The sequence below is a fragment of the Cherax quadricarinatus genome, chromosome 13 (assembly GCF_038502225.1).
Source record: "Cherax quadricarinatus isolate ZL_2023a chromosome 13, ASM3850222v1, whole genome shotgun sequence".
NCBI classification, from domain to species: Eukaryota; Metazoa; Arthropoda; class Malacostraca; order Decapoda; family Parastacidae; genus Cherax; species Cherax quadricarinatus.
The window spans coordinates 34329619-34356643 of record NC_091304.1 but is presented as its reverse complement, the minus strand read 5'-3'; the positions used below and the strand labels follow the sequence as shown (position 1 = coordinate 34356643).

Genomic DNA, 27025 nt, shown 5'->3' with positions numbered 1-27025 from the left:
ATCTATTAGACGGTCTGCTAGACGAGGCCTGGAAAGGTAAAGATTCATCATCCAGAGTTTCATACTTTCGAGAGGAATTTATTACCTGAGTAGGATATCTCCTTCTTGGTTGGGTTTTATCTTCCCACTGTTTATGCCAACACTGGAACTGTCTATGACCTAACTTTTTACAAAAAAGGCACAGTGGTAATTGATCTTTAGGGTAATGCCTGGAGAAAGAGCCGTTTGTCACCTGTTTTTTTTTCTGAAAACACCTTCAAAGGTTCGCCAGCTGGAGCTTTCCTAGTAGTCAATCTTGAACTAAAACCTTGGGAGGTAGATTTCTTTTCCGGGGTCTTAGACATTTCTACGGTTATAGCATGGGAAATTTCAAAGTGATCTGCATGGGCAGCAGTATCTAACAAGTTAGTAGTAGGAAATGTCAAAAGATAAGTATAAATCCTCTCTGGAAAATATTTAAAAAGGTCTTCATGCAATATCAGCTGGGAAAGTGACTCGACTGAGGCGGCTCCCGCGGCCCTACGCCAACGCTCGAAAGCAGAGAGCTTTTCCCTGGCAAAGTTCACCCAAGACTGCTGAGGATATTTCTTCAGAGTTCTAAACATCTTTAAGTAACTAACAGGTAATAAATTGTAAGCTTTCAAAAGACAATCTTTTACCTGAGTATAATCAGAATATTGTTCAAAAGGTAAGTTTGCAGTTATGGTTTGAGCTTTTCCTATTAAAGATGAATGTATTAAAGCAGCCCAATATTTAGGAGGCCATTGCATCACCTTCGCCTGATTTTCGAATGCCTCGAAAAATGAATCTAAATTATCCTCAGTAAATCTAGGCATCAAAGAGGCTGCTTTACTAAGGTCGAATGAAGGGATTGTATACATATTACTTGATTCTCTTTTCTTCCTCAGTATTTCCCGTTCATAAAGCAAAGATTCGCGTTCAAAATTCTTCCTTTTTAGTTTTCTCTGGGCTTCTACAAAGGAGGTTTGAAGTGATAAAATACATTCTAGACGTTCGAAATTCTCCTTAGATTGAATAGTAGTCAAAAGGGCTAAAGAGATTTGAAGTGGAACGTGTTCATCATCCAATACGACTTTCTCTTGTTTCGTTTCAAAAACATCTGTAAAGGGTTTACCTGGAACCGTTTCTTTAGCCTGATGGAGTTCTGTTCCCCATATAGTCCTTGGAGATGGAATTGGAGTCGTTGTAGCAGTGTAGTGTTTCCGAGCATCGGGAAGTTCATGTCCGTCGTCTCCAGTAGGGGTTGTTAGTGTCGTAGTTTCGGCCTCGGGTGTCTGTAGTAAAGAATTCAAAAAAGAAGGAATATCTGCTTCTCCATTCTCAGTCTCTGGATCCTGCTCATCTGGAAAAAGGACATTCTGTATCATACATCTGACTGTCTGGGCAGTAAAATGCCTGTCGTATTTTATGCCCAAGCTTTGTGCTAATTGCCAACAAGATTGAAGCTTCAAATTCTGTAATCTCTCCTTTGTTATATCTTCAAACCTCTCTGCCATCTCTACATTCATTTTAAACGAAATTCAATGTTATGCTCCCGGACACAGGCCCCCACTTGTTACACTCCAAGTATTGTAACCATTATTTCCTTCTGGTTAGAGCATAACAACTTTGGTCAGAGAGGTTAGGGTAATGATAGTGATCCTCCGGAATGACTAATTTTAATTAAGTATATTCATGATACAACAAAAATCCAGAAATAATAATATACGAATTATTGTATGTAAGTTAAGAATGCATGTTTATTCTATATTGTCCAAAATATATAAGGCTTTCATAACACATGATTAGGAGGAGATCCTAGATATAACATATATATATACAGAGATTACTTTAATGTATAAAGTCTTATTTCCCAATTGGAAGCAGTCAGAATAAAACAGAATATGTCCAGGCCGGATAATGAACCTTGGCCAGTTACCAGAGACGAGCAGGAGTGTTCTCGTTGGCTGCTACTTCTTCACTGCTCGTCCCTCAACCTTGAGCATACAGGTCAAGTGGGTCACATGACGTGACTCACCAACACTCAGTAGAGTAGTTGAACATAAAGGGGGGGAAGGGAGGTATAACCATCGAACATCACAGCTAACCATACACCAGCACACCGGGTGGCAGGCATGTTACTATACCTCCAATTAAACTTATCATGGCCATGTTACATAAATTATAATAATTGTTAATAAGAATTAGCCTTAATAATACAAGGACGTTCATTTCCAATTTAGCTATTAAAGGAAATAACCGCAATGTAATATTAAAGAAAGGCTAACCATAGGGGCATGACAGTGTGTGTGTGTGTGTGTGTGTATATTTTAATAATACTACTGAAGATATATCCATTCATCCCTAATATGGTAAATTGGTTGTGGAATAATCATACATGGGCAAATATTTTATAATAAGTGATGATTTTCTCAGTATGGTGGTACAGTTGGCAGTCCGGTTCTTCTTGAGCCACCTGAAGAAGAAATGGATATCGAAAGAAGAAACTATTGGTATCGATTTTCCATCATGTACTCCGGAATGTTAACCACAGGTGAATTTTTTAGGAAGTTATTTATTAACATTTGCATAAAGCAACAATTTTTAACACATTGGCCCATTTCCTATCAAGGTAATAATACGTACATTCACCACTATTGCATTCATTCAATAAGTGTCTAGGCCAAAGTGTACATACATTATAATTCAAATGAGCCTCTGTATTGCAACATTCCTCTCCTTCAGAGTGCAGGCATTGTACTTCCTACCTTCTGGAACTCCAATCCAGCTAACCCATTTTCCTGATTATCTTCAGAAATATTACTACTCATGATTTTTCTTCTGTGAGACTGGCACATATAAAGTTAATACATGAGAATATCTTGTAGTTTAGTGTTGAAGAATGAAAAAAGTATCAAGAAGTTACAATACCATCATTCATGCATATAACCATTTTTTCCTCTCACAATTTCTTTATATGCTAATTTATTAAATTCTGAAGGTTTTTATATGTAGTTCATTCTTTTTTTTTTAGAGAGAGAGAGAGAGAGAGAGAGAGAGAAGAGAGAGAGAGAGAAGAGAGAAAGAAGAGAGAGAGAATAGAGAGAGAGAGAGAGAGAGAGAGCACTACCAAAATGCAAGTTCCTGATCCAGCAAGGGACCCTCCTTGGCTAGCTGCACGAACTGTGTCAAAACTGTCAGTGGTGACAATAAGGCAGGAGGAGGTGCATTTCCTTCTTAAATCACTTGACCAAGAAAAGGCTGTGGGCCCAGACAAGTTGAGCCCAAGATTGTTGAGAAGATGTGCAGACCAGCTAGCAGCACCTCTAACTCGCATCTTTCAGCACTGCCTAGTACAGTGTAAATGGCCCTCTCTATGGAAAGAGGCAAATGTAGTCCCTGTTCACAAAAAGAAGAGCAGAGCAGAAATCAGCAACTACAGACCAGTGTCACTCCTGTCAATCACTGGTAAGATCCTTGAGACAATAATCTCAAGACAAATGACAGATTTTTTTGACTACCACTCACTACTTTGTGATCGTCAATATGGCTTCAGGAAAGGTTACTCTGCTGCTGATCTGTTGTTAAACCTCTCCACTAAGTGGCACCAGTCACTGGATGAATCCAAAGTCAGCTGTGTGGTAGCACTGGACATTGCTGGCGCTTTCGACCGGGTGTGGCACCAGGGCCTCTTAGCAAAACTTCAAGCACTGGGAATTGCAGGCTCTACGCTATGTCTCCTCAGTGATTACCTTCATGGTAGATCTCTAAGTGTAGTCCTCAATGGAACGGAATCAGCAAGGCATCCTATTGGGGCAAGCGTTCCACAAGGAAGCGTGCTGGGTCCATTGTTATGGAATGTCTACTTCAACGACCTTCTTCATCTCATCCCAGAATCACATGCATATGCAGACAACTGTACACTGACATTCACTTATCCAAGAGAAGAAATGCCAGCTGCTCTAAGCTACATCAATCACCAGCTGAGAGCTATATCAGCTTGGGGAAATAGATGGCAAGTAACATTTGCACCTGAGAAAACGCAAATGATGATCGTCTCTAGGCACCATGATGGTAATGCTGGTGCAGTAGTAAGGATGAATGGGAGGATGTTGGCACCTGGAGAAGAAGTTGATATCCTTGGGGTGAAATTTGACTCCAAACTAACCATGAAGAACCATGTTGTAAATCTTGCAAACAAGGCAGCCAGGAAGCTTACAGCACTTCGCCGTATCTCGCATCTGCTTGACAGTAGGGGTTGCAAGATTCTGTACCAGGCACAAGTACGCTCACACCTTGAGTATGCTCCACTTTCTTGGTTTGCCTGCCCCCCCTCTCATCTGCGACTGCTTGACAGAGTAGAGAACAGAGCAAGACGTCTCATCTCTCGCCTGGACCCATCCTGGATAGATCTGTCATTTCAGCAGAGCCTTCAACATAGGAGGGATGTGGGTGGCCTTACTGTTATGTACAAGGCCAATATTGTCAAAATACCACACTTGGATCCACTTCGAGGACAGCGTGAAACAAGCTTTTATGCCACAAGACGGGTAGAAAGCAGCAACTTCACTCTGGCTGTACCCTTCTCCAGAACATCACTCCATCTGAGATCATACATACCCAGGATGACTCGAGTATGGAACACATTCGTACAGCATAATGATGTCAACGAGATAAAGTCAGTTGATCAAATGAAAATGCTGGCCCACAGATGGCTCCAACTTCATCCTGTTCCCTACTTGTATGTCTCATAACAATAAAAATGCTTTCAAATGAGCTGATGTAGGTAACAGCTCTTGGCTTGCCAATAAAGTTAGGAATCCTTAACCTGTAATATAGCTGTCAATAAAGCTAGGGATCCTTAACCTTGTCAAACCCTGTGTAGAGAAGAGAGAGAGAGAGAGAAAAGAGAGAGAGAGAGAGAGAGAGAGAGAGAGAGAAGAGAGAGAGAGAGAGACGAGAGAGAGGAGAGACAGAGAGACAGGCAGAGAGAGAGAGAGAGAGAGAGAGAGAGAGAGAGAGAGAGAGAGAGAAGAGAGAGAGAGAGAAGAGAGAGAGAGAGAGAGAAAGAGAGAGAGAGAGAGAGAGAAGAGAGAGAGGAGAGAGAGAGAAGAGAGAGAGAGAGGAGAGAAGAGAGAGAGAGAAAGAGAAAGAAGAGAGAGAGAAGAGAGAGAGAAGAGAGAGAGTGAGAGAAGAGAGAGAGAGAGAGAGAGAGAGATAGAGAGAGAAGAGAGAGAGAGAAGAGAGAGAGAAGAGAGAGAGGAGAGAGAGAAGAGAGAGAGAAGAGAGAGAGAGAGAAGAGAGAGAGAGAGAGAAGAGAGTGAGAGAGAAGAGAGAGAGAGAGAAAGAGAGAGAGAGGAGAGAGAAATTTTATCTATTATCTTGATGATGATGATTTATTTTTATTGTTCAGTATTTGAAGAAATATTATTATTGTAATATTATAATAAATCTATGTTGTACAGTAACAATTACATATGTTTTATTAGCATTTATGTCATGCTATAGTGTCAGAATATAAAGGATGTGCATTTAGCCAGACCTTTGTGTTATGTTTTTCTAATACATTTAACATTTTCACAGGTGCATTTTTCTCCCTTGGTGGACTGGCCACTTGGCATGGAAGACTAATATCAAGAGGAGAGACCAGTATTGAAGCTCACATCAACCAAAGGGAGACTGAAAGATTAGCAAAAATCAACCAAGTTAGTTATTACAACTTTATTAAACCACCACTGGCTTTAAGTCAGTCAAGTTTGAATTTTTCAGTAGGTGACATGCAAACCAACTATCAAAATAAACCTTAGTTAAAATAAATGGTACAGATAAGAAGTAAAAGGGGTTCAGGGAAACTGGCAGGCCGGACTTGAGTCCTGGAGATGGGAAGTACAGTGCCTGCACTCTGAAGGAGGGGTGTTAATGTTGCAGTTTAAAAACTGTAGTGTAAAGCACCCTTCTGGCAAGACAGTGATGGAGTGAATGATGGTGAAAGTTTTTCTTTTTCGGGCCACCCTGCCTTAGTGGGAATCGGCCAGTGTGATAATAAATAATAAAAAAAATAAAGAAGTAATAGCATAGGGAGTCACACATTAAGATTCACTACACATATTCAGTACTTAAAAATATTGTTAAAGCTGTTTTATCCATTAAACTTTTAAAGATCACTACTACTTACCTTACTTTTCATTGCATACCCTTTCGTGTGCATTTATCTGCCAAGATCTTCCATATGTTATACATATATGTATTTGGGCTACTAGCACTAAACTGTCACTAACCAAACATTAGACAGTAATAGTCAGCCTTCTGAACTACATCAATCAGTAATTTTAGACAATACATACCGCTTTCAAATTTCTAAATGTAAACATCATTCACCCTTTACACTGTTCATCTTACATACCAGTGCAAACTTTTTCCTTGAGCATTTTAATAAAACCTCTGGGCCTCTTACAAGAAAATGTTACCTATGACATTTAATTTTTAATTACATTGAATTTATGGGCTCAGAACTGTTTCCTGCTTTGATTCATTTCTAAACTCAGTCCTAAGATATATGTACAGTGGTCCCCCGCTTTTCATAGTTCCCGGCAATCGTAAAATTCGCCAATCATAGGGGTATTTTCGTATAAACATGGACTCGCTTTTCATAGGTTGACTCGCGAGTCGTAGTTCGTCCGGGACGCGTACGCACGGCGTGGGCCAGGGCGGCACCCAGTCTGGCATTGTTTACCAGTGAGCGAAGGTCCCCTCGCATGCTCCAGCGAAATATTTCATAATATTCCATTTATTTTAGTGCTTGCAAGTACTAAATAAGCTACCATGGCTTCAAAGAAAGCTCCTAGTGCCAAGCCTGTGGTAAAGAAGGTGAGAAATACAATTGAATTTAAGAAAACCATCATTGAACAATATGAAAGTGGTACAAGTGTGGCCGAACTGTCCAGGATGTATAAGAAACCCTACACAACCTTTTGTTCCATAGTGGCCAAGAAAAATGAAATAAAGGATGCTGTTGTTGCAAAGGGAGTAACTATGCTGACAAAAATGAGATCACCAGTACTGGAAGAGGTTGAGAAGTTATTATTGGTGTGGATAAATGAGAAACAATTAGCAGGAGATACTCTTATGACTTCGTTTATTTGCGAAAAGGCTAGGCAGTTGCATGAAGATTTGGTAAAGAAATTGCCTGCAAATAGTGGTGAAGTGAGTGGATTTAAGGCCAGCAAAGGCTGGTTTGAGAGATTTAAGAACCGTACTGGCATACACAGTGTGGTAAGGCATGGTGAAGCTGCCAGTTCGGACCACAAGGTGGCTGAAAAATATGTGCATAAATTCCAGGAGTACATAGAGGCTGAAGGACTGAAACCTGAACAAGTGTTCAATTGTGACGAAACAGACCTCTTTTGGAAGAAAATGCCAAAGAGGACTTTCATTACACAAGAGGAAAAGGCAATGCCAGGACATAAGCCTATGAAAGACAGGCTGACGCTAATGTTGTGCTAATGCTAGTGGGGATTTCAAAGTGAAGCCATTACTAGTGTACCATTCTGAAAATCCCAGAGTGTTCAGGAAAAACAATGTTATGAAGAGTAAATTGTGTGTGTTTTGGAAATCTAATAGTAAGGCATGGGTCACGAGGGAAATTTTTGTCGAGTGGTTCAATGAAGTGTTTGGCCCTAGTGTGAAGGAGTATCTCCTGGAAAAGAAATTGGATCTCAAGTGCGTGCTAGTAATGGACAATGCACCTGCTCATCCTCCAAACTTGGATGACCTAATTTTCGATGAGTTTGGGTTCATCACAGTAAAGTTCTTGCCCCCGAATACCGCTCCTCTCCTCCAACCCATGGACCAGCAGGTTATTGCAAACCTTAAAAAACTCTACACAAAAGCAATGTTTCACAGGTACTTGACTGTGACCACAGACACTCACTTGACCCTAAGGGAATTTTGGAGAGAACACTTCAGCATCCTCCACTGCATAACCCTTATAGGTATGGCTTGGGAGGGAGTGACTACCAGGACTTTGAGCTCTGCCTGGAGAAAATTGTGGCCAGAGTGTGTCGACAAGAGGGATTTTGAAGGATTTGGGACTGACCCTAATGAGCCTATGTCTGTTGTAAAATCAATTGTGGCACTGGGGAGTTCCATGGGGTTGGATGTGAGTTTGGAGGATGTGGAAGAATTGGTGGAAGACCACAATGAAGAGCTCACCACTGAGGAGCTGCAAGAGCTTCAGCAGGAAGAGCAACACATCGCAGCTCAGAATCTTGCTGCAGAGGAGGAGGAAGAGAGATGGAAGAAGGTGCCTTCTTCAGAAATTAAAGAGATTTTTACTATGTGGGGTAAGATGGAAAGCTTTATGGAGAAACATCACCCTAACAAGGTTGTTGCAAGCCAGGTTGGCAACATGTACAGTGACAAAGTCTTGGGCCATTTTAGGGAAGTGTTAAAGAGACGCCAGAAACAGAGCTCTCTCCACAGTTATTTTGTGAGACAGGACTCCAGTGACTCTCAAGGTGGTCCTAGTGGCATTAAGAAACAGAGAAGAGAAGCAACCCCAGAAAAGCAAATGGTACCTGAGGTGTTCATGGAAGGGGATTCCCCTTCCAAACTATAAACAATCCACTCTCTCTCCTCCTCCAGTCTCCCATACACTAAGAAGAATCTCCAATAAAGGTAAGTGTTATGCTGTTAATGTTTCATTCATCATTTCCCATTGTATTGTTTATGTACTACATGTATATTCCATGTTAAAAATTTTTTTGTTTTAATACTTCTGGGTGTCAGGAACGGATTAATTGCATTTACATTATTTCTTATGGGGAAAATTGATTCGTAAATCGTAAATTTCGTTTATAGTAACGGCTCCAGGAACAGATTAATTACGAACAACGAGGGACCACTGTACTAATATTCTCCCTTTGGATTAGATCCCATAACAGTCAGCTAATACCCAGTAGGGCCCCACTTATATGGCAGGTTAGGTTCCAGGCTACCGCCAGAGAGTGGAGATCACCGGAAAGCAAAACACCATTTTTTTCCACATATAAATGCATATAAATGCCAGATAGCAAATTTACACTAACATATATTAAGTTAGCAATAGAACAAGGCATTAAAACAACGAAAAGTAAAATACACACACAGTACATTCATAACTTACCTTAAAATATTTGTAGTCTTAATGTAGGTTGAGAGGTGAGTAGTATTTATTGTAAGTAGTCAGGTGTGGGAGGTATGGTAGCCAGCCAGGCCACCCCATTCCACCCTACCCCACCCCACCCCACCCATACATAATATACTTCGACATTTAAAGCACCCCAGAGCGATAAAATGCATGTACAGTATATTCATTACTCACCTTAAAATATTTGTAGTCTTAATGTAAGGTGAGAGGTGAGTAAATGAGGTAAAACGAATAAATGAGAGAGAGAGAGAACAAGTACATGAGAGACGAGAGAGACGTAGAATTATGTAAACAAGCAGACGAATGCGTCTGGTTTTGGTTGTTAATTTTTTCCACTGTGGGTTGTATTTATCATGTTTATATGTTATGTAGCGTGTTCATTATATAATTTTGACAAAAATATCATAGATGGATTAATGAAAATGTTTATATTAACATAATACAGGCATGGTAGTAGGTTGGTAGACAGCACCCACACAGGGAGGTACTATTGTCCTGCCAAGTGAGTGTAAAACAAGAGCCTGTAATTGTTTTACATGATGGTAGGAATGCTGGTGTCCTTTGTCTGTCTCATAAATATGCAAGATTACAGGTACGTCTTGCTACTTCTACTTACACTTAGGTCACACTACACATACATGTACATGTTTATTTATACACACTCATCTGAGTTTTCTTTGATTTTATTTTAATAGTTCTTGTTCTTGTTACTTTTCCCTTTTATATCCATGAGGAAGTGGAATAAGAATCTTTCCTCCGTAAGCCATGATTGTTGTAAAAGTCAACTAAAATGCCCGGAACAATGGGCTAGTAACCCCTTTTCCTGTACAGATTACTAAAAATAAGAAGAAGAAGAAAATTGTCAAAGTGGGATGTCTGAATGTGTGCAGATGTTGTGCAAATGATAAGAAAGAGATGATTGTGGACGTTATAAATGAGAAGAAGCTGGATGTCCTGGCTTTAAGTGAAACAAAGCTGAAGGGGGTGGGAGAGTTTCAATGGAGAGAAGTAAATGGGATTAGGTAAGGGGTTTCAAATAGAGTTAGAGCTAAAGAAGGAGTACCAATAATGTTGAAGGATAAGCAATGGCAGGAAAAGAGGGAGTATCAATGTATTACTACAAGGATTATATGGAGTAAAATAAAAGTTGGATGTGAAAAGTGGGTTATAGTAAGCATATATGCACCTGGAGAAGAGAGAAGTGTAGAGAGAGAGGTTTTGGGAAATGTTGAGTGAGTGTGTGGGGAGTTGTGAACCAAATGTGAGAGTACTTGTGGTTGGGGATTTCAATGCTTAAGTGGGTAAAAATGTTGTGGAGGGAGTAATAAGTAAATTTGGGGTGCCAGAGGTAAATAAAATGGGGAGCCTTTAATTGAGCTATGTGTAGAAAGAAGTTTGGTAATAAGTAATACATATTGTATGAAAAGAGAAAAAAATAAATATACAAGGTATGATATAGCATATAATGAAAGTAGTTTGTTAGATTATATATTGGTGGATAAAAGGCTGATGGGTAGGCTTCAAGATGTACATGTTTATAGAGGGGCAACTGATATATCGGATCATTATTTAGTTGTAGCTACAGTTAGAGTAAGAGGTAGATGGGACAAAAGGAAAATGGCAACAAGTAAGAGAGAGGTGAGAGTGTATAAACTAAGGGAGGAAGAAGTTCAGGTGAGATATAAGCAACTATTGGCAGAAAGGTGGGCTAGTGCAAGTATGATTAGTGGGTGGGGTTGAAGAGGGTTGGAATAGTTTTAAAAATTCAATATTAGAATGTGAGGCAGAAGTTTGTGGCTATAGGAGGGTGGGTGCAGGAGGAAAGAGAAGTGATTGGTGGAATGATGAGGTAAAGGGTGTGATAAAAGAGAAGAAGGTAGCTTATGAGAGGTTTTTACAAAGCAGTAGTTTTATAAGAAGAGCAAAGTATATGGAAAGTAAAAGAAAGGTGAAGAGAGTGGTGAGAGAGTGTAAAAGGAGAGCAGATGATAGTGGGAGAGGCACTGTCAAGAAATTTTGATGAAAATAAGAAAAAATTTTGGAGATAAACAAGTTAAGAAAGCCTAAAGAACGAATGGATTTGTCAGTTAAAAACAAAGTAGGGGAGTTAGTAGATGGGAAGATGGAGGTATTGGGTAAATGGCGGGAATATTTTGAGGAACTTTTAAATGTCGACAAAGAAAGGGAAGCGGTAATTTCATGCACTGGCCAGGGAGGTACACCATCTTTTAGGAGTGAACAGAAGCAGGATGTGAGTGTGGGGGAGGTACATGAGGCATTATGTAGAATGAAAGGGGGTAAAGCAGCTGGAACTGACAGGATCATGACAGAAATGTTAAAAGCAGGGGGATGGGGATATAGTGTTGGAGAGGTTGGTATTTTTGTTTAATGTATTAACCCCTAAACAGTCTAAACGTGCACCCCAAACATATATATATGGCGTAATTTTCCTGCCTCCAAATTTGGCACGATTGCCCTGAGATGCCTGGTCAGCATAGAATGGGTCTTAACACTCGGTGTGCACCATATTAAAAAAATCTTGGACCACTTAGTACCTTGTGGGAGTGCTAGTTAAATTGAGTGCCAGCTAGAGCAAACACCAAGGATTCACTGATGTAATGTCATATTAACACTCCTCTTTTAAGAGGAAAGTGATGTTAACCCCAAGCTTAGGGTCTGTTGATCTCTGTCTATCTCTGTATTTCTGTATCTTTGTCTACCTTTGTCTATCTGTCTCTGTTTCTGTCTCTGTCTCTTTCAATCTGTCTCTGTCTATCTCTATCTCACAGGTACACATAAATACAAGTATACAAGTATAAAGGCAAAGGGGACAAAAGAGAGTGCAAAAATTATAGGGGGATAAGTCTGTTGAGTATACCTGGTAAAGTGTATGGTAGAGTTATTATTGAAAGAATTAAGAGTAAGACGGAGAATAGGATAGCAGATGAACAAGGAGGCTTTAGGAAAGGTAGGGGGTGTGTGGACCAGGTGTTTACAGTGAAACATATAAGTGAACAGTATTTTTACATACTTTCAGATGTTGAAAAAACGTATATATACGTTTGGACCGTTTAAAGGTTAATTGCAAATGAAATGTACATTACAAGGAATTCTGGTAAAATTTAATATAAATTTGTGGACTATAAAAATTAATAAATGTCTACATATACACATTTATGTAACAGAAGGAGAATTTATAATCATAACACTCACCAATTAGTTTGGAGATTACTGTGTATCATACTCAAAACCACCCCTGTATACATTTATGAAGAATTTACTGGCCAGAACTTCTAAACATAAACATAGACACTTAGCTGGGGTTCCTGGAGCTGTCCTGCCCATCTACTTAATATTCAAGTTATGCAGGACTACACATTCAACAATTTCGGCTCCTATTTGAGAGGTTTTAAGCCCAATATAACCCCTAGAGTGACGAAAATTGAGCATATTTCATTAACGTGCCTGTACCACATTCAAAAAACATTGGCAACTCCCCCCTGCTCCTCAGCGCAGGCGCAGAGCTTCCCTCTCCATTCTCTTTTTCATTTACAAATTAATTTTTATTAAATACATGTACAATGTACATATTACACTAATTTTCATAAAAAATACACGCTGGATTTTTCGGAAAATACATTATTTTCTACTAGTACTACTAGTACTACTATTACTAGTACTATAGTACTACTACTACTAATACTACTACTAGTACTACTACTACTAGTACTACTACTACTAGTAGTACTACTAGTACTACTACTAGTACTACTACTAGTACTACTACTATTACTACTACTACTACTACTAGTACTACTGTTAGTACTACTAGTGCTACTACTATGACTAGTACTACTACTAGTACTACTACTACTAGTACTAGTACTACTACTACTAGTACTAGTACTACTACTACTAGTACTAGTACTACTACTACTAGTACTACTACTACTAGTACTACTACTACTAGTACTACTACTGCTAGTACTACTAGTACTACTACTACTAGTACTACTACTACTAGTATTACTACTAGTACTACTAGTACTACTACTACTACTATACTACTACTACTACTACTACTACTAGTACTACTACTGCTAGTACTACTAGTACTACTACTACTAGTACTACTACTACTAGTACTACTACTAGTACTACTACTAGTACTACTACTACTAGTACTACTACTACTATACTACTACTACTACTACTACTAGTACTACTACTGCTAGTACTACTACTACTACTACTACTATACTACTACTACTACTACTACTACTACTAGTATTACTACTGCTAGTACTACTACTACTAGTACTACTACTACTAGTACTACTACTACTAGTACTACTACTAGTACTACTACTAGTACTACTACTACTAGTACTACTACTACTACTAGTACTACTACTACTAGTATTACTAGTACTACTACTACTACTACTACTACTACTATACTACTACTACTACTACTACTAGTACTACTGCTACTAGTTCTTCCACATATCCAAAACATTGCTGGGACATACAAATACTTTGTATATATTCCAAGACAATAGTAAATGACCAAGGCAGGTGCAAATGTCCACCTGTCAGTGTGTTTGTGACAATTTAAGTACAATTTCAGTACCTCATACTAGTGTCAGAACAAAGATTGGTTATGAAATGACAAGAACTACTATAAGTTCTAATTATCAGGACATAAAAATTATATAAAATAATATTAAAAATAGAAAAAAAGATATATCGGCAACGCTTCTGCAAGTGGCAGGACTCAATGTTGCTGTCATGTGAGTATCCAGTGCCAACTTCTCGGCCTCATATCTCTGTAAGTACTGACCCTAATTTTTTTTTTATTCTAAAACACTTAAAAAAATGTGCTCTTTTTTCTATAAAAAAACATTTGGACCATTTAAGGGTTAAAGAGGGAAAGATACCTAGGGATTGGCAGAGAGCATGTATAATTCCTTTATATAAAGGGAAGGGGACAAAAGAGACTGTAAAAATTATAGAAGAACAAGTTTACTGAGTATACCAGGAAAAGTGTACGGTAGGGTTATTATTGAAAGAATTAGAGACAGGACAAAATGTAGGATTGCAGATGAGCAAGGAGGTTTTAGAGTGGGTAGGGAATGTGTAGATCAAGTGTTTACATTGAAGCATATATGTGAACAGTATTTAGATAAAGGTTGGGAAGTTTTCATTGCATTTATGGATTTAGAAAAGGCATATGATGAGTGGATAGAGGAGGAATGTAGCAGATGTTGCAAGTATATGGAATAGGTGGTAAGTTACTAAATGCTGTAAAGAGTTTTTATGAGAATAGTGAGGCTCAGGTTAGGGTGTGTAGAAGAGAGGGAGACTACTTCTCGGCAAAAGTAGGTCTTAGACAGGGATGTGTAATGTCACCATGGTTGTTTAACATATTTATAGATTGGGTTGTAAAAGAAGTAAATGCTAGGGTGTTGAGGAGAGGGGTGGGATTAAATTATGGGGAAGCAAATACAAAATGGGAATTGACACAGTCACTTTTTGCTGATGATATTGTGCTTATGGGACATTCTAAAGAAAAGTTGCAAAGGTTAGTGGACGAGTTTGGGAGTGTGTGTAAAGGTAGAAAGTTGAAAGTGAACATAGAAAAGAGTAAAGTGATGAGGGTATCAAATGATTTAGATAAAGAAAAATTGGATATCAAATTGGAGAGGAGGGGTATGGAAGAAGTGAATGTTTTCAGATATTTGGGAGTTGATGTGTCAGCGGATGGATTTATGAAGGATGAGGTTAACCATAGAATTGATGAAGGAAAAAAGGTGAGTGGTGCGTTGAGGTATACGTGGAGACAAAAAACATTATCTATGGAGGCAAAGAAGGGAATGTACAGTGGACCCCTGCTTAACGATCACCTCCCAATGCGACCAATTATGTAAGTGTATTTATGAAAGTGCGTTTGTATGTGTATGTTTGGGGGTCTGAAATGGACTAATCTACTTCACAATATTCCTTATGGGAACAAATTCGGTCAGTACTGGCACCTGAACATACTTCTGGAATGAAAAAATATCGTTAACCTGGGGTCCACTGTATAAAAGTACAGTGGACCCCCACATACCGTTGGCCTTGCATAACGTTAAATCCGCATACCGCTACATTTTATTGCCAAGATTTTGCCTCGCATACTGCTAAAAAACCCGCTCAACGCTGTTCGTCCGAGACGCGTTTAATGTGCGCCCTTAGCCAGCCTCACATGTTCCGCCGGTGGCATTGTTTACCAGCCAGCCTCCGCGGTAACATCCAAGCATACAATCGGAACATTTTGTATTATTACAGTGTTTTTGGTGATTTTATCTGCAAAATAAGTGACCATGGGCCCCAAGAAAGCTTCTAGTGCCAACCCTACAGCAATAAGGGTGAGAATTACTATAGAGATGAAGAAAAAGATCATTGATAAGTATGAAAGTGGAGTGCGTGTCTCCGAGCTGGCCAGGTTGTATAATAAACCCCAATCAACCATCGCTACTATTGGTGGTACAGCTGCTGCTGCTGCTGCTGCTGTACCACCATCAGCTGCTGCTGCGGCTGTAGTACCGTCTGCTGCTGCTGTAGCATCGTTTGCTGCTGCTGTAGCACTGTCAGCTGCTGCTGCTGTTGTACCACCGTCAGCTGCTGCTGCTGCTGTTGTAGCACTGTCTGCTGCTGCTGTAGTACCGTCTGCTGCTGCTGTAGCATCGTCTGCTGCTGCTGTAGCATCGTCTGCTGCTGCTGTAGCACTGTCAGCTGCTGCTGCTGCTGCTGTACCACCGTCAGCTGCTGCTGCTGCTGTAGTACCGTCTGCTGCTGCTGTAGCATCGTCTGCTGCTGCTGTAGCATCGTCTGCTACTGCTGTAGCACTGTCAGCTGCTTCTGCTGCTGCTGTACCACCGTCAGCTGCTGCTGCTGCTGCTGCTGCTGCTGCTGCTGCTGTAGTACCGTCTGCTGCTGCTGTAGCATCATCTGCTGCTGCTGTAGCATCGTCTGCTGCTGCTGTAGCACTGTCAGCTGCTACTGCTGCTGTAGCACTGTCAGCTGCTGCTGCTGCTGCTGTAGCACTGTTGTTGGTGTGGCTTATTGAGAATACCAAGAAACAATTAACCCCAGAGGATTTGCCACCCAGGATAACCCAAAAAAGTCAGTGTCATCGAAGACTGTCTAACTTATTTCCATTGGGGTCCTTAATCTTGTCTCCCAGGATGCAACCCACACCAGTCGACTAACACCCAGGTGAACAGGGAAAAATGCCTGGAACTGGTGCTCATATTGGTGAATTTAAAGCCAGCAAAGGTTGGTTTGAGAGATTTAAGAATCGTAGTGGCATACACAGTGTGATAAGGCCTGTTCTGGAAGAAAATGCCAAACAGGACCTACAGTACTCAGGAGGAAAAGGCACTCCCAGGACACAGTGTCTCATCAGTCATTGCTGCATCTTCAATAAAGGTAAGTGTCATTTATTCTTCATTTAGTAGAGTAGTACATGCACAATATATATTGTGCATGTACTACTCTACTATTGTGCATGTATCCTTCTCTTTGTGTGTAGGAAAATGTATATTTCATGTGGTAAAATTTTTTTTTTCATACTTTTGGGTGTCTTGCACGGATTAATTTGATTTCCATTATTTCTTATGGGGAAAATTCATTCGCATAACGATAATTTCGCATAACAATGAGCTCTCTTGCACGGATTAATATCGCTATGCGGGGGTCCACTGTATAGGGATACCAACAGTCTTATATGGGTGTGAAGCTTGGGTTGTAAATGCTGCAGTGAGGAGGCAGTTGGAGATGGTGGAGATGTCCTGCCTAAGGGCAATGTGTGGTGTAAATATTATGCAGAGAATTCAGAGCGTGGAAATTAGGAGAAGTGTGGAGTTAATAAAAGTATTAGTCAGAGGGCTGAAGAGGGTTTGTTGAGGTGGTTCAGTCATTTAGAGAGAATGGATCAAATTATAATGACATGGAGAGCTTATAAATCTGTAGGGGAAGGAAGGCGGGGTAGGGGTCGTCCTCAAAAAGGTTGAAGGGAGGGGGTAAAGGAGGTTTTGTGTGCAAGGGGCTTGGACTTCAAGCAAGCATGTGTGAGCGTGTTAGATAGGAGTGAATGGAGATGAATGTTATTTGAGACCTGACGAGCTGTTGGAGCGTGAGCAGGGTAATATTTAGTGAAGGGATTCAGGGAGACCGGTTATTTTTATATAGCTGGACTTGAGTGCTGGAAATGTGAAGTACAGTGTCTGCACTTTAAAGGAGGGGTTTGGGATAGTGGCAGTTTGGAGGAATATGTTGTATATCTTTATACGTATATGTTTCTAAACTGTTGTGTTCTGGGCACCTCTGCAAAAACAGTGATTATGTATGAGTAAGGTGAAATTGTTGAATGATGATGAAAGTATTGTTTTTTTTGGGGGGATTTTCTTTCTTTTTGGGTCACCCTGCCTTGGTGGGAGACAGCTGACTTGTTAAAAAAAAATACATGTATGACATTTAACCCTTTCAGGGTCGGCAGGCCCTCTCCTAAACTTGTTCTGAAGGTCGGAAATTTTAAAAAAAAAAAAAAAAAAATATTTTTTCTGATGAAATGATAGAGAATCTTTTCCTGATCATAATGACACCAAAAGTATGAAATTTGATGGAAAACTTTCGGAATTATGCTATTGCAAAGTTAGCGGTCTTGACGATGTTTATGCATTGGCAATTTCGCCCACTTTGAGCCCTATTATCGGTCAATTCCAATGTTCCAGTCGACAAAAATCATACCTATTTTGTTAGAACTCCATCTTGTCTATCGAATGAGTACAAGAAACCACCCATTTACCAGTTTCAACTAATGAACAACGTGGTCAGAAATTGGCAATTTTGTCAATTTCACACAAATTTCAAAAGATTCCAATTTCCAAATAGGGTCCAGAATAAATGAGACAGACATTCCTGGCACTAAAATAACACTTCCTCTGTTGATTACTCACGTCCCCAGGCCTCTGCTACATTTCCTTTGCTTTCCACTTTGAATTTTTATTCTCACAAAGAATAGAACATTTATGTTATGCAGACTACTGCATTCATGTAGAAATGGTATAAATATTATGAGCACACTTGTGAAAGAATATTAGACTCGCCAGTTGTTGTGTATTGGACGTGTGGCATGATTTGTTTACCTTTGAACTTTGGCAAAAATCAAACATTTATGCTACTTTGAGCTCAATTTCAAGATACTTTTCATTATGAAACTAATTAAAATCATCTCAATTTCCGTAATATATCTTCCATTCTATAAAATGAGACCAGGAAAACTAGAATACAACCATAAATAGCATACAAAAATACACTGCAAAGTCGCTGTTTTAAACCAAAAACATGGAGTTTTTTTTTTCTCATTTTGCACAGTTTGCTGCAGGATTTTTTTTATACTGTGCATACTGACCACATAGACCCATTCTTTCATATGTAGGCCTACCAGCTTTCCCTTGCTAGATTTGAAGGCACTAGAATTTATGCGTACTAGTACGGCATCAACCCTGAAAGGGTTAATGCACCTGAGAGTGATTATTATTGTGTATTATTATTATCATTATTAATATGGCGTCCTGAAGACTAATAAGACACTCTTAGTGACTTTAATGATTTTCATACTGTTTTGAATTTCGGCCATTTTGTATTTAGGCTGACCTTCTGGAACAGATTACTGCTGAAAAACGAGGTTCCACTGTATATATATACACTCCCCTCTGGGGTGTGTACATATATACCCAGAAGGGTTTTCTTCTATTTTCTTACTATTTCTTGTTCTTGTTTATTTCTTATCTCCATGGAAAAATGGAACAGAATTCTTCCTCCATCAGCCATGTTTGTCGTAAGAGATGACTAAAAGCCAGAAGCAAGGGGCTAGTAATCCATTCTGTATACATTACTAATTTTAAAAAAGAGAAACTGCTTTTTTCAGTTTAGGTCACCCTGCCTCGGTGGGATATGGCCGGTTTGTTGAGAAAAATAAAAGCAGGTGAGGATATAGCTTTGGAGTGGTTGGTTCTTTTGTTCATTAAATGTATTGAAGGGGAAAAGGTACCTAAGGACTGGCAGAGAGCATGCACAGTTCCTTTACATTAAGGGAAGGAGGACAAAAGAGAGTAAAAATTATATGGGAATAAGCCTACTGAGTATTCCAGGTAAAATGTATGGTAGGGTTATTAACCCTTTGACTGTTTTGGTTGTATATATACATCTTACGAGCCACCATTTTTGACTTACACGTATATACTCATAAATTCTTGCGGCTTCAAGTCAAGCAGGAGAAAGCTGGTAGGCCCACATGTGAGAGAATGGGTCTGTGTGGTCAGTGTGTACCATATAAAAAAAATCCTGCATAACGCAGTGCATAAAAAAATGGTCAGAGTTTTTTTTTTTCTAATTAAAATGCCGAATTTGTGGTCTATTTTCGTATAGTATTTATGGTTGTATTCTCGTTTTCTTGGTCTCATTTGATAGAATGGAAACCATGTTGTAGAAATAGAGGTGATTTTGATTGGTTTTACTATGAAAAGAACCTTGAAATGGAGCTCAAAGTAGGGGAAATGTTTGATTTTTGCTGATGTTCATAAGTAAACAAATGATGTCATTTTCCAATAAATGTCCAAGTAGCCATTCTAATATGCAGTCATGAATGGGTTGACATTATTTATACAATTATTACAATATTGCAGTATTCTGCATAACAGTAAATCTTCTATTTATTTTTGAATAAAAATTCAATATAGAAAGCAAGAGTAATATCAGAGGGGCCTGGAGACATGACTGATGAACAAAGAAAATGTTATTTTAGAGCTAGGAATGTCTGCATTGTTCATTCTGGACCCTATTTTGAAATTGTCATATTTTTTTAATTTTTGTGAAATTGGCCAAATTGCCAATTTCTGACCACTTTATTGGGTGGTTGAAATTGGTAAATGGGCAGTTTCTTGTACTCAATTGATAGAAAAAAATGGAATTCTAAAGAAATAGCTATGAGTTTGGTCGACTGGAACAATGGAATTAGCAGAAAATAGGGCTAAAAGTGGGCGAAATTGCCGATTTGTAAATATCACCGAGGTCCCTAATTTCGCAAGAGAGTAATTCCATCAGTTTTTCGTTAAATTTCGTTCTTTTGGTGTCATTACATTTGGGCAAAGATTATCATTTCATAAGAAATTTTTTTTTTTTTTTTTTGGAAATTTTGCGACACCAGGAGACACCTCAGGATTTGGGGTTGCGAGTCAAGGGGTTAATGAAAGAATTAAGGGCAAGACAGAGAGGAGGATTGCAGATGAACAGGGAGGCTTAAGAAAAGGTAGGGAATGTGTAGACCAAGTGTTTATATTAACCCTTTCAGGGTCCAGAGGCCAAATTTCAAAGTGTGCACCAGGGTCCAAGAATTTTCAAAAAATAATTTTGTTATTTTTTCTTATGAAATGGATGAGAATCTTTTTCTGAAGGTAATAAAACAAAAAGTACGAAATTTGATGGAAAATTGACGAAATTATGCTCTCGCGAATTTTGATGTGTCAGCAATATTTACGCATTGGCAATTTTGCCAACTTTGACTCCCATTTTAGGCCAATTACATTATTCCAGTCGACCAAATTCTTAGCTATTTCACTAGTATTCCTTCTATTCTGTCGACTGAGCACAAGATATCACCAAGTCAATTGTTTTAACTACAAAATAAAGTGATTGGAAATTGGTAATTTAGCCAATTTAATGCAAAGTTCAAAATATTCCAATTTCATAATAGGGTCCAGAATAAACAATACAGGCATTCCTGGCACTAAACTAACATTTCCTCTGTTCATTAGTTATGTTTTCAGGCTTTATAAATGAATTCCATTTTGATTTTTTATTCACATAATGAATTTTTATTCAAACCAAAAAATAGAAGATTTAACATTTCTGCTACTTTGAGCTCAGTTTCAAGCCATTTTCAGTACTAAAAACCAATCAAAATCATCTATACTTCTGTAATATATCTTCCATTCTATCAGATGAGACCAAGAAATCGCAAATACAACTATAAAAATATACGAAAAAACACTGCAAGGTCGCTGTTTTAATCGAAAATTATGGTCTCGGTTTTTTCTCTCATTATGCACTGTGTGCTGCAGGATTTGTTTTATGTGGTGCACACATACCACATAGATGTATTCTCTCGTATCTAGGCCCAAATTTACCACTCGCAGCTTATCAGAGTGAGCTGAGCTCATGGCGTAGACTTTCGGTTTTGACCCGCAACGTAAAGCCGTAGATCTACAGCACGGACCCTGAAAGGGTTAACACACATAAGCAAACAGTATTTAGATAGAGGTAGGAAAGTTATCATTGCTTTTATTGTTTTAGAAAAGGCATATGATAGGGTGGATAGGGGGAGCAATGTCTTAGATGTTGCAAGTGTATGGAATAGATTGTAAGTTAGTAAATGTTTTAAAGAGTTTTTATGAGGGCAGTGAGGCTCAGAGAGAGGAAGATTACTTTCCAGTAAAAGTAGGTCTTAGACAGGGATGCATGATATCACCATGGTTGTTTAATATATTTATAGATGGGATTGTAAAAGTAGTGTTTGTTCGGGTGTTGGAGAGAGGGACGGGATTAAAATATATGGATTCTAATTCAAAATGGGAGTTGACATAGTTACTTTTTGCTGATGATACTATGATTTTGAGAGATTCTGAAGAGAAGTTGGAAAGGTTAGCGGATGAGTTTGGGAGGGTGTGTAAAGGAAGGAAATTGAAAGTGAACATAAATAAGGGTAAGCTGATGAGGGTATCAAACTGTGAAGTGAACAAAGATAAAAAGGTGGGTGATGCATTGAGGAATCTGCTGGGACAAAGAACTTTATGGAAGCAAGAAAGGTAAATGAATTAGAGAATAGTGGTACCAACATTGTTTTTATGGGTGTGAATCTCAGGCTTTGAAAGTTGCAGCGAGGAAGTAGTTGGGGGCAGTAGAGATATCGTGTTTGAGGGCAGTAAGTGGTGTAAATATTATTCAGAGAATTCAGAATTTGAAGATTAGGAAGAGGTGTGGAGGGCCGAGGAAGGGTTATCAGGGTGGTTTGGACATTTAGAGAGGATAAAGAAAAGTAGGATAACTAGAAGAGTGAATAAATCTTGGGTGGAGAGAAGGGGTAAGAGTCATCCTAGGGAAGATTGGAGAAGAGGGGGTAAAGGAGGTCTTGAGTATTAAGAGAGATGTACATGCAGCAAGCTTGTATGAGTGTGTTAGACAGGAGAAACTGGAGGCAAGTGGTTTTTATGTCTGACATGCTGTTGGAGTGTGAGCAAGGTAATATTTATGGAGGGATTCAGGAAAACCATTAGCTAGACTTGAATCCTGGAGGTAGGAAGTACAGTGCCTGCACTCTGAAGGTGTGGTGGGGATGTTGTGGTTTCGAGGGCTATCTGAACTGTGATGCTGGAGCACTTCTAGCAAGACAGAGATTGACTGAGTGTCAGTGAAAGTGTTTTCTTCTTTATTGGGTCGCCCTTCCTTGATGGGAGACAGTTGGAGTGTTAAAAAAATTATTTGTATTAACCCAGCTCCTAGAAATGTTGTCATGAATGTTACAAAATATTTTGCTATCAATACTGACATTACTTTCTAAACAGGAATACAAGAATCCATATGATTTTGGACCATCAGAGAATTGGAAACTCTTTCTTGGTTTAACGCATGGCAGGTAAGTTTTTTTTTTTTTTGTATGTTGTGAGTTTTCTCAATTTTTATCAGTTTTATGCCAGTAATGTCCGTACCATTTACCACCTGTAAATTAGAGCATATTTACTTTCATCCTAGGTAGTAGGTTGATAGCAACCACCCAGGGAGGTACTACTATCCTACCAAGTGAGTGTAAAACAGAAGCCTTTAATTGTTTTACATGATGGTAGGATTGCTGGTGTCTTTTTTTCTGTCTCATAAACAAGCAAGATTTCAGGTATGTCTTGCTACTTCTACTTACACTTAGGTCACACTACACATGCATTTACAAGCATATATATATACACACACTCCTCTGTATTTTCTTACTATTTCTTGTTCTTGTTTATTTCCTCTTATCTCCATGAGGAAGTGGAACAGAATTCTTCCTCTTTAAGTCATGCATGTCGTTAGAGGCGACTAACATGCCAGAAGCAAGGGACTAGTAACTCCTTTTCCTGTATACATTACTAAAGTTTTCTCCATGGGGAAGTGGAACAGAATTCTTTCTCCGTAAGCCATGCATGTTGTAAGAGGCGACTAAAATGCCGGGAGCAAGAGGCTAGTAACCCCTTCTCCCATATAAATTACTAAATTTAAAAGAGAAACTTTCGTTTTTCTTTTTGGGCCACCCCGCCTTGGTGGGATACGGCCGGTGTGTTGAAAGAAAGATTACTAAAGTTAAAAAGAGAAACTTTTTTTTTTCATGTCATCCTGCCTCGGTGGGATATGTCCGGTTTGTTGAAAGATGATGATGATTTACTTTCATTTGCAATATGCATCACAAATATGTGAGAGACAACTCATTTAGACTGAATCAAGTTACTGTATGAATGTTTCACTAAGTGTGGCACAATGGCATATTCTGAGGTCCTTGTGCTTTATCTGTCTGCTAGTGGTTACATCAGTGATTATATATACAGTGACAGTGACTTGTTGTTCTCTAGGTCCTATAAATGTTGCAGTGGACATGAAGTAGTAACCTGTGCCAATAATTAAAATTTTACTTTTGGCTTTATTAAATTGTATATTTTGGCAAAACAGTAGTCACCAAGTGGTGTTGATTCTAATCAGTATTACTATTATATAACTTAATATTTGTATAATTGTGTAGTTTTTCTCTTTACCATTCGAGCAGAGGATGGAGACACATTCTTCTTCCATCGTGGCACTTACCTGATGGAAATGGATTAACTTGGCCCAATGCTATCATCACTGCTGCAAGTCACGACAAAGCTGCATGACAGACACCTTATTTGTTCTTTTAAACTAGAATGTTAATTATTACATATATCTTTTAGCCACAAGACTTTCATACATTCCAGGAACCAATGCCAGTATTTTTACCAGAAGACTGTCTTACATTTCCAGAAAATGGTGCTGTATTTATCATTTTATAGCATCTGCTTTAATCAATTTCTTCCAATTAGATACAGAGAAAACAAAGCTTCCTCTGTTTTTTTTTTAAATCAAATTTCACTAGTGAACTTGTAGAAATAATTAGTGATGTATTAATTTTATAAATGATGAAAGAGAAGAGGTAGCGACATACAGTAACACAGATACATGCTGAGAGAATGGAGCCCCCTCATGGGAGGTGTTCCTTGATGCTAATAAGGGGCTCTTGATCCAAGGAATTGAACCTGACCCTCCTTCCTCAGATTGAGCCTTATTGCTGCCCATTCCCTCAGACAGACACTGACTCCCTTTAGGTTAATTGTTGAAAATAAATGGTGTAAAATACCGACGCAATGGAAACATGTGTTTATGTTTTCAGGTTAATTGTTTCCCCATGAGTGTAATAATAATGAGATTATTATTATTACCATCATAACTAAGCACTAAACCCACTATGGTCATACAGCACTGTAGGGTAGGGTGTATATTCCTGATCAGACACACACACAATAACAATGAGAGAATAGCTATAAATTAACCCTTTGACTGTTGCAGGCCCCTTTCTGAAACTGTCATTCTGTCGCAACATTTTTGAAAAAAAAAAAAAAAATTCTTATGAAATGATAGAAAATCTTTACCCGATGGTAATGACACCAAAAGCACAAAATTTGGTCGAAAACTCCCGGAATTATGCTCCCGCGAAGTTAGCGGTCTAGGCGACATATACACATCGGCGATTTCGCCAACTTTGAGCCTTGTTTTTGGCCAATTCCGTTGTTCCAGTTGACCAAACTCATAGCTATTTCTTTAGAACTCCATTTTTTTCTATCAACTGAGTACAAGAAACTGCCCATTTACCGATTTGAACTACTCAATAAAGTGGTCAGAAATTGGCAATTTGGCCAATATCATGCAAATTAAAAAAGATGCCAATTTCAAAATAGGGTCCAGAATAAACAATGTAGACATTCTTGGCACTAAAATAACATATCCTCTGTTCATTAGTCACGTCTCTAGGCCCCTCTTATATTACTGTTGCTTTCCATTTTGATCTTTTGTTCATACAAAAAATACAAAATTTACTGTTATGCAGACTACTGCATTATTGTAAAAATGGTATAAATAATATCAGTGCACTAGCAAAAGAATATTAGACTCCCCAGTTGACATGTATTGGACGTGTGGTGTGATTTGCTTACTCTTGAACATTGGTAAAAATCGAACATTTCTGCTACTTTGAGCTGAATTTCAAGGTCATTTTCATCGTGAAAGTAATCAAAATCATCTCTATTTCTGCAATATGTTTTACATTTTATCACCTGAGACCATGAAAATGAGAATACAACAATAAATACTATACGAAAATACACCTCAAAGTTGGCGTTTTAATCCAAAAAAAGTCCGTTTTTTTTTCTCATTATGCACTGCGTGCGGCAGGATTTTTTTTATGTGGTGCACACTGACCACACAGACCCATTCTCTCACATGAGGGCCTACCAGCTTTCTCCTGCTTGATTTGAAGCCGCTAGAATTATCGAGTATATATACTTCCGAAACACTGGCTTGTAAGACATATATATACGACCAAAACAGTCAAAGGGTTAAGTAGGCAAGTACTTATGAGTAACATATATCTTACCATATAAAAACTATAAAATTATTCAGCTTTTCAAAAAATTTTATAATCTGAATCTGTAGAAATGGTTCAAGGTTCTTAGTTTAATTTCCTTGAGCTATCTTGCTATACACCAGGTATCCCTCAACGATGTAACAAGACATTTTAATAGTGTATATTTTTGTTTTAGTAAAGACACTGATGCAGTCAACTAGTCATTGTTTTTTAGAGGAATAAACTTTTAGCAGACTTTGCCACATTTAAAAGATTTTTATCATCTTGAGATAAGCAGAAATAATATATTAATATATACTTTGTAAGTTTATTCAGATTTTGTAAAATGTCTGTAATGAACTGGCACATTCACAAGTGCAAATTCCATATAGATCATGCAACACTGTTCATCATGCAGGTACTTCGCTTTGTATTCAATAAATGTATGGCAGAATGAATATCTTATAATTGTAGGGTTTAGACATATTTAAGTAACGTTGCATTACTCGTTGCTAACTAATGATGTAATATTTTATAATATTAGTCAGTGTGGAAATATGTAATTTTTATTGTACATGATTTTTTGTCTAGTCTTTTTTAGCAATGGGGTTATAACATACACACAATGTGCATTAATTTATTAAGTTATAAATATTTAATATTTGCATGCAGGGAAATTTTAAAATCAAGTAAAAATTTCATATAAATCCAAATGGATTGATTTACACCTGATATATTAGGCATAGCAAGGGCCTAGTAACCCATTCACCTGTATAAAATACTAAATGTAAAAAGAAAAATTTTCGTTTTTCTGTTTGGGCCACCCTGCTTTGGTGGGATATGACCAGTTTGTTGAAAAAAAAAAATATTAGGCATACAGTGAATGTTCTAAACTGGATTGAAACAAAATTTATTAGTGGGTAAAAATGTTGTGGAGAGAGTAGTAGGTAAATTTGGGGTGCCAGGGGTAAATATAAATGGGGAGCCTTTAATTGAGCCATGTGTAGAAAGAGATTTGGTAATAACTAATACATATTTTATGAAAAAGAGGATAAATAAATATACAAGGTATGATG

The 27025-nt window shown here is 38.4% G+C and overlaps 1 protein-coding gene across 2 annotated transcripts in view; it reads left to right on the top strand.

Annotated features, from left to right (window-relative positions):
• The window catches only part of LOC128688723 (palmitoyltransferase ZDHHC16), an 84722-nt gene extending 58245 nt beyond the window's left edge, over nt 1-26477 (top strand). Inside the window, exons 7-10 of one of the 2 annotated variants that reach the window (XM_070084644.1) lie at nt 2437-2554; nt 5584-5705; nt 22855-22925; nt 24081-26477. In XM_070084644.1, coding sequence (XP_069940745.1) covers nt 2437-2554; nt 5584-5705; nt 22855-22925; nt 24081-24186 — 417 coding nt within the window. In that variant the 3' untranslated portion in view covers nt 24187-26477. Of the gene's footprint in view, nt 1-2436; nt 2555-5583; nt 5706-22854; nt 22926-24077 lie in introns of both variants that reach the window. The other variant, XM_070084643.1, reaches the window with a different exon arrangement.
• Nucleotides 26478-27025: the final 548 nt, after the last annotated feature.